Source organism: Musa acuminata, chromosome BXJ2-7 (assembly GCF_036884655.1).
Source record: "Musa acuminata AAA Group cultivar baxijiao chromosome BXJ2-7, Cavendish_Baxijiao_AAA, whole genome shotgun sequence".
In the NCBI taxonomy this organism is placed as follows: domain Eukaryota; kingdom Viridiplantae; phylum Streptophyta; class Magnoliopsida; order Zingiberales; family Musaceae; genus Musa; species Musa acuminata.
In genome coordinates this window covers 26,847,388-26,859,590 of record NC_088344.1, presented here as the reverse complement: position 1 = coordinate 26,859,590, position 12,203 = coordinate 26,847,388, and the positions used below count along the sequence as shown (strand labels likewise).

Sequence of the window (12,203 nt, the reverse complement as noted above, 5' to 3'; positions counted from 1 at the left end):
CAATCCCCAGAGAGAACATGTTATACAACATTTCACAAAGATATAGCATTTATGTCACTGTAAGCACTCTCACTGCAGACGCCAAAGAACATAAAACAAGATCGGCCCATTGGACAAAGCTTCCATCAATGTAACGTTCGAGAAAGATCATTTTATCCTGCAAATAGAGAGGATTTGAACCCGAGTAACATTACTACTACAAGGTAATCAGGCTTACGTCCATCAAATGACATGCCAATAAAATATGTTATTGCAGATGTCCAGCATTCCTTACAACTTACCTTCATTCATACCTTAAACAATTAATTTTAGCATCTCAATTCTCTAGGGTCAGGTATCCTTCAAGAACAAAGAGTTCAGGAAACATAGAAATAGATACAGTAGGGAACGGCTTATCTCTTCAGAACCTAGAAAACCATCAAAAACTTGCATGGATCATAAAAATGTAATATACACAGACAAAACTCACACCCCCCCCCCACCCCTGCACAAGATCCGCTGATGCAAGTGATCTTCTTGCCTCACATATCTGGGTATCAAGGCTTCTGTCTCGACAAAGCTAATACTGGAAATGGCACCGTCACTCTAATTTTTTCACAGCCTTGAAAGATACTCAAGTACAACGTACAATTAACATTCATTCACCTTTAACCCTGGAATTTCAAATGTGCAGTTAGTTGATTACACCAAACTGTAAAACCAGCAGAGGTTGTTTTTGTCTTAAAGACATGAACTTACATAAATGGAGCAACAGTTTCACTAGTTCTAGATATGTTATTAGCAATACCAGATTTCGCATCCTCCTCGTTGTCATCATTGCATGATGAGAGTACCCTTCTCTGCATGAAAGTAAACATGTTCAAGTTAACCAACTTTTCTCGTAGCATGAGACTGAAGAACTTGATCATAATTCAACTGCACAGATTAAACACTGATGATGAACATTGTGACTAATGCATAAAAAACAAATAACTATGAGAAAAACAGTCTTTGACCATCGAAGCTATGTCTGGAAAAGAATACAGTCATTGATTGATGCATTTTCCATTCCTATCGAAGCAAGCATTAGAAGAACTACAATGTACATGCAGAAAATTCAATTGATAATCATAGAGAAAGATCCTGAATTTGTAAAACTTGAAGGAACCAAAACCTACTAGCCAGCAAATTCTAAGAAACTATTTAAAGTGAATGATTAGATGACACTCACATGGGCTTCAAAGTCGGGGCTATTCAAGTTGATAGATAAGTTCCTCATCAACAACAACACCTGCACATTAATGGTATAAAACATTGCTTATTAGGAGGAACATTGAGAAGCACATGCATAAACCATGCACTAATTACCTACAATGGAGGATAGTAACAAAAATATTCTTGATAAACATACTACAGATAAATAAGTGATCAAGACATTTATGGAAACAATATGAACTGTGAATTTAATACAAGGTCAAGATTTCCCCCGTTACCTCCTAAGTTATTAAAAAATGACTAGTGAAGTACCATTTGACATTTGCTGGTCATGCACTGGTGTGATACAGTATTGTGCTTGATACATGTCAAGGCACATTATTAAAGTGTCACAGACCAACATAAACCTGAAAGTGCAAATGCAGCATGCATAGTTTGGAGGCTGCCTCAGTCCTAAGATGGTGTTTTAGAACCCCAGCAAATCAGCCATATGAACAACCACCATCATGCTACTCTTCATCAAATACAAAGTCAAAGGCACCTTTCTTTAAGCACATCATAATATATAACTGGTTTGGAAACAAACACCGATAACATACCAGGTGAGAAATGTATGTTGCATTTCTTACTAACAAAGCTGAAAGAACTAGATTTTATACTCAAGTACAAAATCATGGAATATATGCTGTCCTAAAAAGGTGAGAACCAAACATGAAACCCACTAATGTTTTGTAACTAGCAAATGCTTTCCAACAGAATGCAACTATGATTATGTAATTAACACCTTTCAAAAAAAGGAAAAAGCATCCATTGGAGACCAAATAAGAATAACAACCATTTTACCTAGACAAACTAATTTCCTGCGAAAGCATTAACTTTTCTTCAAGATATACAAGAACTGTAAATTTTTTGTTTGAAAGATAGCATACTGTTTCAACATCAATGGGATCCATCTCTTTCAGTCTTTGCAGGTGACCAGTAGTGCTAGGATCAAAGACACTTCCAAGAAAGTTGTACACCTGAGCAAAGTCTGGCATAACTTCACAAAAACACAAAACCAAAGATAAGAAAGTATGAATAGAATGAGCAAGATTGATATAAATAGCATTTTGCCTGAAACAAAGGTTCAGAATTAAAAAAGAAAAATCTTTTTGGTATGAATGATGAAATAGTTTACTATTATCATTTTGAGAACTTCCTAGGAACAGTTTCCATCCATGACTTCAAGGATGATGTGATCATTCTCCTAGCTTCATCAAACATTAACATGTTTCTTTTTCTTTTCCTTTTAACATTGACTTGTTCTTGCAATCTAAGTGATCTCTGATATAGAAAGCGTATTTATGAGGCATAAATGAGAGCTCACCACGAAGAGTTGTGACATGATTTTCTTGATCAGCCAAATCACAATTAGGCCAGGTTGTACGACTTATCGCGCTGCTAGAGCAGCAATTGTTTACCGCCAATGCTCCAGAAGGTCCTGCGCCACCTGCAAAACTAAGGCCTTACAACGTGTCTGTGGAAAAAGAAAAGATCGAACCACTGAAGACAGAATACTAAACCTGTTGTCAGATGAGATGTACTGACAGGATGCAATTTGTGAACTCCAGAAGGCATTGGCCCATTTGCGGTAGAGCTTCTGGGCGTGGAAGATGTATCTATTGCAAAAGTATAGCCTGGTTCAAGCAAACAGGAAGTCTGGAGTGGAGTAGTGCCTTGAGATATCTGTGAAGCTGCAATTACAAGAATACCTGTAAGTTGGATTACAACTTGAAATTAAAGTATTAACATGAACAAGCCTCACCATTTTTAGGTGCTTTCTGTGGATATGGATGAGATGCTTTTCGCTTAGGCCGAGGTGGAGGTACATGATCACTTGTACCAGTCTTCTGAACCTTCAAAAAGTACTTCTGTGCATGGCTCCTTATCTGCAAGAACCCATTTTAGAATTTTGATTTTGACAAATATTAAGGACCCTGGGTTTTTCACATATTTGATATGTCCCATTAATACACTAGTGGGTCCTTAATGGTGCTTTGAAATGTAGAAAGCTGAAAGATGATTTCAAGAATGAGATCTACATTGTAGACTTCTCTTACAATTGTCTGTCGACTCTGTGCGATTACCAGATGCTCTCTATTTATAGAAAATAAGTGTTTGTAGTGCTTGTCCAGAACATCAACTTTAAACAATCAAAATTCAGAAGATCAGACTCCACCAAATTTCTCTTGCAACTAAACATCTCCAAAGGCTCAGAGAGGCATCTATTAACTAACAAGTGAAAATGAATTTCTTATAACCATTATGTAAGAGCTGCCCAGAAACCTTGTTGACAGCCATGTAAATGAGTAGACTAGAACATGATTATCCACCAAAGGTCATAGAGGCACCTCTATAACTGAATAAGGCAGGTATAGAAGAAGGGAGGATGACAAGCTTCCTCAGAGTAAATTAAAGGCACACATAAGCCAGCAACCCTTTCACCAAAACATACTATCCTTTTCTATATATTGAAAATCCATTCCGTGATAATATTTAAAGATAGAAGTTTGTAGAAAAAAAGGAGAAAATTTTGATGTTGTTGGTATGTTTTCCCCTTTTCGCTTAGTTCTTCACATATACTTCTTGATGGAAATATAGCTTGTCTGCAAATTACCTGGATGACGGTCTTTGAGCCAACAAATGCTTCTATCTTTTTCCAGTCACGGTCAAAACTGCAAAAAGAAGAAGAGGAACATTGTTATAGTTATAAAGCCTATAGTGTTATTCATGCACAAAGTTAGTTATACACTAATCAGATGTCATGCCGCTTTTACACATTAAAGTTGTTACGGTAAATAATACCCAGTGAAGCATACCCTAGAACTTTCAAGTCCTAACAACATTTGTAGATACAAGGTTATGAGAACTGACCACAATAGCTGTTAAATATAGTAGATGAAAACCAATGGGCTTACTCAAATTTCAAATAAATGATTTAGTTGTATTCTGCCGAATGAGAAATTAATAGCAGTTACCTTGTCATCTGCACCAAGAAATTGTGTTTCTAGTATACATCTTAAATTATTACTATTCTCAAATCTATGTTTATTGTCTTTGATCAAACATCAAAACTTAAAGCATAGAGGTAGAATATGATTGACAAAGTACTGATTAGTATTAAAATAATTGTTAATATACTGAAGAAAATAGGTCTCAATGAAGCTATAAATACCAATAAATACTATGTAATTATATTAAGCATAGGCATGAACTACAATTCTAACTTTCCTCTTAGCATATTTTCAAAAGAACGAACAAAATGTCAAGGCTGAGCATAAGAGAACCGCATATCTGGCTTCACCATTGAGAGGCAAACAGTCTATTTGTATTGCTCTTTAGGGGCAAAGCTTGGTTCTATACAAAAGGGAGGTATTGGTGCAGCAAAGCAATCAAAAGCTTGTTCCATCATAATTGAGCATCATGGAGGAAAACTGACAAATTCTCTCTAGATCATGTTGTTAAAATCCACTGAAATTGATGGAAGAGTTTGAGATGCAAGTGGGCCAACTTCACACTTAATTCTGCTGTATGTGATCTTCTATAAAAATACAACCTCACATGTTGTACTTTAGAAACCCTTCTTAAGATTGAGGCAACAAGATGGGCAATTGTTGCTCGGTAAAATGATAATTGTAAGCTCAAGAGAGTTAATAACAATAATCACCAAATATGTGCTCAACTCTCTTCTGCACCCATAATGCTCTGATTCTACTCAAATGTAATGTGCAAAGGCTGATTTACTCTTTGCAAGTTGATTTTGAGCTTAAATTTGTTCTCCTTTCCCAACATGAGGTCATAATATCCCATGGATCATTACTACTCACCAGTAACAGAAGTTTACACAGTATCTATAAACAAGAAGTTCCCTAAGCCACATATAATGTTTCCTGGTCTCGTATGGAAATTGCTTGGAGAAGCGTCCATTATCACTGATAAATTAGCCAGGACATTGTCGTCTAAAGGAAAATTCCTGTTATTTCATCCACTATCACAAAGGAGAGCCAAAATGCAATCCTCATAATTCTACTTAGAGATACACACAAAGGAAAGACAAGGCCTTTAGTAGAATCTTTAGTTTTAGCATAATTATCTTCTGTAATGGACAAAAAGAAAAAGGGGAATCCTCGCTAAACAATCTAAAAAAGAAAGGAAGCAAGATCATCGACGCTGGATTCTTAACAAGGTCAACTGAAGCAACTTCATCAGCAACAACCAAATCCTTTACAGCATCAGGCAGATATAAGTTGAACGACCAGAAAGTAATCAATGATGGCGATAACCCCAATTTCCAGCCACTATGGCCAGACTATGACAACTCCTATTGTAAAGGATGGTAACGGATCCCAAATTCTACATATCATCATAGGAATTAAGCAAACAGAGTCCCGCATGACCAAGAACACAATACAACCATGACTAAAAGATGCTAATTTTAGAGACGATAACTGCAAACATAGCACCAGATCCGCAAGAACTTTCCATATGAGAAACCAAGTGTAGCCCCAAGTTCCCATCAAAAACTACAGAAAGCCAAGACCGATCCCAGCAAAAGCGCAAGTTTTCCTTACAGTTGGAGGGCTTCGAGGAACTTGTCGTGCTCCTGCTCGGTCCAGCTCTCGCGGGACTTGGTGATGGTGTAGGGCTTCCGGACCTTCTTGCTGGGGTCCTCCGCAGCGGCAGCTGCGGGGGTCAGGAGGCCGGCCGCGCCAGGGAGGGCCATGGAGGAGAGGCCCGGGAGGTCGTGGGGGAAGAAGACCACCGACGACGCTGCTGCTTCTCGTCCGCCGCCGCCTTGGGCTGCCTTGGCGTGAACAGACACCATAAAAGGGGGCAGAGATATCGGGGGATGTAGCAAGCGAAGGAAAAGGGAGGCGGAGTAAGAGGTGGAAGGCGTGGTGGGATGGCGTCGACTTTACATACTTGGCGCTGCTGCGGCCACCATTCCAATATAATATATTTGCTTGGCTTGTGTGTTAGAGCGCAGGAATTTTACCGGAGACGGAACGGGGGTTGGATGGAAGCGAAGGTGGACAAGTGGCAGGAGGGAGGGAGGTGGGGCCCGTTTCCCGTCTGCGACCGCAATCCTTTGTTGCGGATGACCGTACAGAACGCCATATCTCTGCGGACGCATCGGTCACCGTTAGAAAAAACAAAAGAAATGCATAACGTTACGTCCGATCGTGATGAGAACAAGACATGTAATTGGTTGATAACTACTGTTGTAGCAGCTTAAACAAAGAGTTGGAATCCTTGTCATTGTGTCACCAATCCGTGAAATTGACCCACGGTGAGAAAAGATGATGTCACCTTAATCAGTTTATATATATATATATATATATATATATATATATATATATATATATATATATATATATATATTAAAAATAGTTTAGCTTGTTACCAATATCGAGCTAACCCTTCCTGCGATGATCTGCTTCCAGAAATCTTATCGCTCGACAGTTTTGATTCTGTCTAATTTGGAACTAGAATCAAATTAGTTCCGAGTGATTCTGATTTCGCTTCACGATCAAATCTTATTAAGTTGATAATTCTGGTTCCGTTTTCAATTTTGAACTGAAATTATCTTTGATTTGTCGTTTATTAAAGGATTATAAAAAGGTGGTTCATCATTTGCAGAAATATCCAGGTTTTTTTTTTTTCCGACTGATTTGTGATTAAATCGAAATCACCGATTCTGATTTTATTAGATTCCATGAACCAAAACTGAATCATAAGAAATCGATTTCACTTAGATTCAAAATTATTGAACCGTTTACCCAGTTCGATTTTGATTCTTAGTCGGTTCAATTCCTACTCAAACTGGACGATGACCGGGTCTTATGATCAAGTGCATATGTATTACTTCCGTATCGAACAATGGGATACTGCCTTTACCACCTGTAACAATGGGATACAGCTTGCTGTAGAAAAAAAGAAAAATAAATAAAACAATAGATGGAAAATAAGAGGCATAATCCATAAATCTAAATCAGAAACAGAGAATAAAAGGAGTAACAGGATTTGGACCATTTGGGCTTGATGATATGCGGTGTAGCGTTATCTATATATCTACCAAGAGAGGGTATGCAATCTGAAGCCTAACGACCGATGAAATTTGAGAATCTACTTGTCTCTGTTTTGGATTTCCAGTATGCAGTTGAATTCAACTACACTTGCGAAAGGGCAAGTACAAAAAAAAAAAAAAAAAGAGCAACAAAATAGCTTTATCCTGCTGCTGAGCATCCCCATAGTCCTTGATTCAGCTGACAGCAACAAGCAGACACAACCCTGTCATCAGCAAAAACAAATGAAAGTACCAGTCAACCAAATCCCATGAGGCATAAGGAGAATAGTAGGATTTTACCCGGCTTTCCCAATCCAAGGGTATCATAGTTTGCGGTTGATGTAATGAAATATCGTGTGCATTGTTTACCTCGGATATGTGGGCTTGCGGTATGATTTATGGTATGGGGCAATGGTACACCTCCTGGAAATCTGGGAAGAGGCAACTGTTTCAGCAAGTTGAATGGATTTGGCATTTACTGTAACCTCAAATGGCAAGCACCGGGTTCATGTGTGGTTGACGACCATGGTTTAAAGTAATACAAGGAATCGCATTTTGAATAGAACTTCAGTGAAAGTCACGATGGATGCCTTCAGGACCAATAAACCTCGTCTGTTGACTCCCTGTTTGAGAGATGATGCAACGAGAAGACGTCCTTGCCTGCGGTGACTCCTGTGTATTAACCAACCAGGTCATAGGTAGGGGCTACGAACAGGAGGGAAGCTATGCAGTTCAGTTCAGACGGTGGAATGCGTTGTGCATGTATTTTTTATCATCGAGACGTTCTTTTCGGATAGCATTGAATTCTCCTCCATCCGAAAAGCTCTGTACAGAGATTGGGGATGGTATTGCTGCCCCAAAATAATGGATCGAAATTAGGATCTCCAGACGTTCCGAAAAATCTATCAAAGCATCCGATATGTGTACCAGTGGATGTCATTGACACCATCTCCTGTTTCTTTGTCCCCTTCTGTATCAAAGGAAGCAGATGCCATGCGTGATCGTCGACATCAGAATTTTTCTGTCTCAGCATTCCAATTGCCGTCGTCTAAAGTCCCTGAACAGCAGCGTGCTGCAGATTTGAACTGTTACCCTCGATGTCAGCCAAGATGATACGACTCAAGTTGCTAAGTTTGTCTTACTAATTGTTAATTGTTTGTGTAAACAACCTGAAGCCGTGGCCTCGGGGCCGACGTGGCTTGGTTCGGGTCTGGATGATGGGGATCTTCCCGGGACGACCCTTGAGATCGCTGAGGTGGCCGACTGCGATGGTCCGATCGGGACGGGGTCATCATTTCCTCCGAGAGGGGGCTCCTCGCTTGGGCGTCTAGCGGGAGGCCTCCGTCTTCGCACCTGCACAGGTCGGGTCGGGAGACCTCAACCCGACCCCTCCGACGATCAAGTCAATGAATAGTCGTAGGGGGTTTGTTGGTTGTCTTCCTCCCTCCTCATTCAGAATGCGAGGGTATTTATAGGGAAGCTTACTGTTTCCTGATGTGCCCGCTTGCAGGGGGCAGGCTCGTACTCCTAGTAGTGTTTGACATCAATGTTAGCGTGGCGTGAAGGATCGAGCCTGAGCAGGATGTTAATATGCTTCGGTTGGCGTTCCGGTCTATGTTGACCAGGTGCTATCAGGTTAACAGGGGCGCGAGACGTCATCTGATGTCAACCCGAGTCTTATCGCCATTATTACCCTCATCATATTCCCCCCCCCCCCCCCCCCCCAAAGGAAGGTATGCGTCGGTTGTTGTAAAGGGGGGTCCGAGGTTGCCGGTCCGTTGCCAGGGGTGTGGGAATTGTGAAGTTTAGTAACTAAGGAGCGTTGGATGTGCAGCGGTGGCCCTGGGCAGTATGCGGCTGAGGAGCGTGACTCGGGCGAGCAGGCTGCGCAGAGGTAGTGGTCTCGGGCAACATGCAGTTAAGGAACACGACTCAAGCGAGCAGGCCGCGCAGAGGTAGTGGTCTTGGAGAACATGCAGCCGAGGAGCATGACTCGGGCGGGCAGGTCACGCTGAGGTAGTGGTCTCGGGCAACATGCAGCTGAGGAGCACGACTCAGGCGGGCAGGCCGCGCAGAGGTAGTGGTTTCGGGCAGCATGGAGCCGAGGAGCACGACACAGGCGGGCAGGTCACGTAGGTGTGGTCTCGGGCAGCATGGAGCCGAGGAGCACGACGCAGGTCGCGCAGGTGTGGTTTCAGGCAGCATGGAGCCGAGGAGCACGATGTAGGCGGGCAAGCCGCGCAGGTGTGGTCTCGGGCGGCATGGAGTAGAGGAGCACGACGCAGGCGGGCAGGTCACGCAGGTGTGGTCTCGGGCGGCATGGAGCCGAGGAGCACGACGCAGGCGGGCAGGCCGCGCAGGTGTGGTCTCAGGCAGCATGGAGCCGAGGAGCACGACGTAGGCGGGCAGGTCGCGCAGGTGTGGTCTAGGACAACATGCAGCCGAGAAGCACGACGCAGGCGAGCTGCGGCCGAGGGGTATGGCTCAGGCGGGCAGGCCGCGCAAGCGTGGTCTCGGGCAGCATGGAGCCGAGGAGCACGACACAAGTGGGCTGCGGCCGAGGGATATGGCTCAGGCGGGTAGGCCGCGCAGGCGTGGTCTCGGGCAACACGCGGCCGAGGAGCACGAAGCAAGCGGGCTGCGGCCGAGGGATATGGCTCAGGCGGGCAGGCCGCGCAAGCATGGTCTCGGGCAACATGCGACCGAGGAACACGGCGCAGGCGGGCTGCGGCCGAGGGATATGGCTCAGGCGGGCAGGCCGCGCAGGCGTGGTCTCGAGCAACATGCGGCCGAGGAGCACGGCGCAGGCAGGCAGCAGCCGAGGGATATGGCTTAGGCGGGCAGGCCACGCAGGCGTGGTCTCAGGCAACATGCAACCAAGGAGCACGACGCAGGCGGGCAGGCCATGCAAGTGTGGTCTCGGGCAACACGCGGTCGATGAGCACAGCGCAAGCGGGCATGCCGCGCAGAGGCGGAGTCAAGCAGACTGCAACTGAGGGACACGGCTCAGGCGGGGATGCCGCGCTGAGGTGGACTCAAGCAGTATCAGATAGCCACCGCGGGTGCTCGACTTCTTTTGTGGAGCCTGCTGCCAAAAGTCGCTCCTTCTTCTCACGGCCATCCAGGCCTCGGCCGCGATGTACTGGTTAGCCCGCTGGAGCATATTTGGTACCGTGGTGGGGAGTCGCTCAACGAGGGACCAGAGGAATCTGGAAGGTCGCAGGCCTATCATAAACGCCTGCATTAACAGAGAGGGGTGAGCGTCCGGCAACCCCCGGATTTGTGTTGTAAAGCGATTCACAAAATGGGAGAGGGGCTTGTCCTCCCTTTGGTTGAGTACGAGGAGCAGTGTAACGGACGGCTTTGGCCGGGCGTAGGCCAAGAAGCCAAGCTCGAAGTCTTTGACGAGCTGATCAAAGGAGGCGATCATCCCAGTCTTCAGACCGCTATACCATGTGCAGGCTGGCCCCCTCAAGGTCGTGGGAAACGCCCTGCACATCAAAGCGTCAGAGGTTCCATATAGCGCCATTTGGGCACGGAAAGCGGCAACGTGGTCCGCTGGGTCGGTGGAGCCGTCATATGCGTCCAAGGAGGGGAGTCGGAAGTTCAGGGGGACTGTCTGATCCTATATCTCAGGTGTGAATGGAGATCCCTGGTGTGCGTCCTCCCCGAGCTCTCCCCTCGACCTGCGAACCTCCTTCTGCACCTCGTCGAGCCGCTGACTAACAAAGCATAACTGGGCTTGCAGGGAATCCGCAGAATTTGAGGATAATGCCTCGGGTTCCAGGTGGCCCCTCGGGTTCGCCGTCACTCGATCCCCGAGTGGGGCCGATGGGACTTGAGGTGAAGCAGGAAACTCCCGAGGTGGTGTGCGGGCTTGAACGGGTGGCTCCTGTTGCCGTAGTGGTTGGACGGCCAGCGGGTGCAGTGGACGAGAGACAAGTGGAATAATGGATTGCACCATATCGGTCAGAGTTCGGACTTGATGGGTGAGGTCGTGAAAGGCCTCAGTTGACACGGGCGACGGATCGACGGGGGTGCCGTCGGGCGGCGACAAGCCCGGGTCATTGAATATCCACCAATAGCGCTCTGAGGTCGTGGCGGGGTGTTCGTCACGAAGATCTCCGTGCGGGGGATGTTCCCCTGAAGCTCCAATCGGATGTGACCTCTCAACTGCAGGTTCATTTGAGTCAATCGGGTGATTCCCCGACATTCCGGCCCTCCTAGCACCAAAATGTTAGTGTGAACTGTTAGGATCGAGAGCACTAAGAGGGGGGGGGTGAATTAGTGCAGCGGAAATCTTACAGCGATTAAAAACCAAAAGCTGCGTTCGTTCAATAAAAACTATTATGATGCAAAAGCTAATTCTCAGTTTGTATCTAAGTGCAGTTTGCGTCTAAGCGCAGATTGCGTCTAAGCGCAGTTTGCGTCTGAACACAGTTTGCGTCTAAGCGCAGTTTTGCGTCTAAGCGCAGTTTACGTCTAAACTCAGATTTACGTCTAAACGCAGTTTTACGTCTAAACGTAGATTTACGTCTAAACGTAGTTTTACGTCTAAACGCAGATTTACGTCTAAACTCAGATTTACGTCTAAACTCAGATTTACGTCTAAATGTAGTTTTGCGTTTAAAAGCAGTTTTGAACCTTGAAAAGCGTTTTACGTAGAAAGCAATTTGCAGTTATAAATGGAGTCCGAATGTAAGCGTAAACTGCAGTGTGAAGATCGTACGAAAACACGATTTACGTTTGAATGCAGATTCTGAAAGAACAGCACTTAGAACTTGTTCGTGAAAGCGCAGAGAGCAGTAGTAATGGAGGAGGTTTGCAGTAATGATAAAGTGCTCAAAAATAAACGCAAACCAGAGATTTAGAGTGGTTCGGTCAGCCTTGACCTACTCCACTT

The 12,203-nt window shown here is 44.6% G+C and overlaps 1 protein-coding gene across 4 annotated transcripts; it reads right to left on the bottom strand.

Moving 5' to 3' along the window:
- Positions 1-227: 227 nt before the first annotated feature.
- LOC103992086 (protein REVEILLE 3) lies at positions 228-6,185 on the bottom strand. 4 transcript variants are annotated; one of them, XM_009411674.3, is made up of 9 exons: positions 5,805-6,185; positions 3,851-3,908; positions 2,999-3,122; positions 2,757-2,927; positions 2,561-2,683; positions 2,124-2,224; positions 1,211-1,270; positions 739-839; positions 228-653 (listed from the first exon to the last, which is right to left on the bottom strand). In XM_009411674.3, the coding sequence occupies exons 1-9, from the start codon at positions 6,056-6,058 to the stop codon at positions 638-640; spliced, it is 1,008 nt and encodes a 335-aa protein (XP_009409949.1). In that variant the 5' UTR covers positions 6,059-6,185; the 3' UTR covers positions 228-637. The 4 variants fall into 4 exon arrangements, with proteins under 4 accessions (XP_009409949.1, XP_009409948.1, XP_064973771.1 ...); XM_009411673.2 differs by having other exon boundaries at positions 2,124-2,233; positions 5,805-6,184; XM_065117699.1 differs by having other exon boundaries at positions 609-691; positions 788-839; positions 2,124-2,233; positions 5,805-6,184.
- Positions 6,186-12,203: the final 6,018 nt, after the last annotated feature.

Bases quoted from the DNA above. Each gene is read 5' to 3' on its own strand.
- LOC103992086 (XM_009411673.2), bottom strand. From the start codon at position 6,058: ATGGTGTCTGTTCACGCCAAGGCAGCCCAAGGCGGCGGCGGACGAGAA. The intron at 3,909-5,804 runs GTAAGGAAAACT...TTCTTTTTGCAG, and splicing joins TTCCTCGAAGCCCTCCAACT to TTTTGACCGTGACTGGAAAA. The intron at 2,928-2,998 runs GTGAGGCTTGTT...TTGTAATTGCAG, and splicing joins ACAGAAAGCACCTAAAAATG to CTTCACAGATATCTCAAGGC.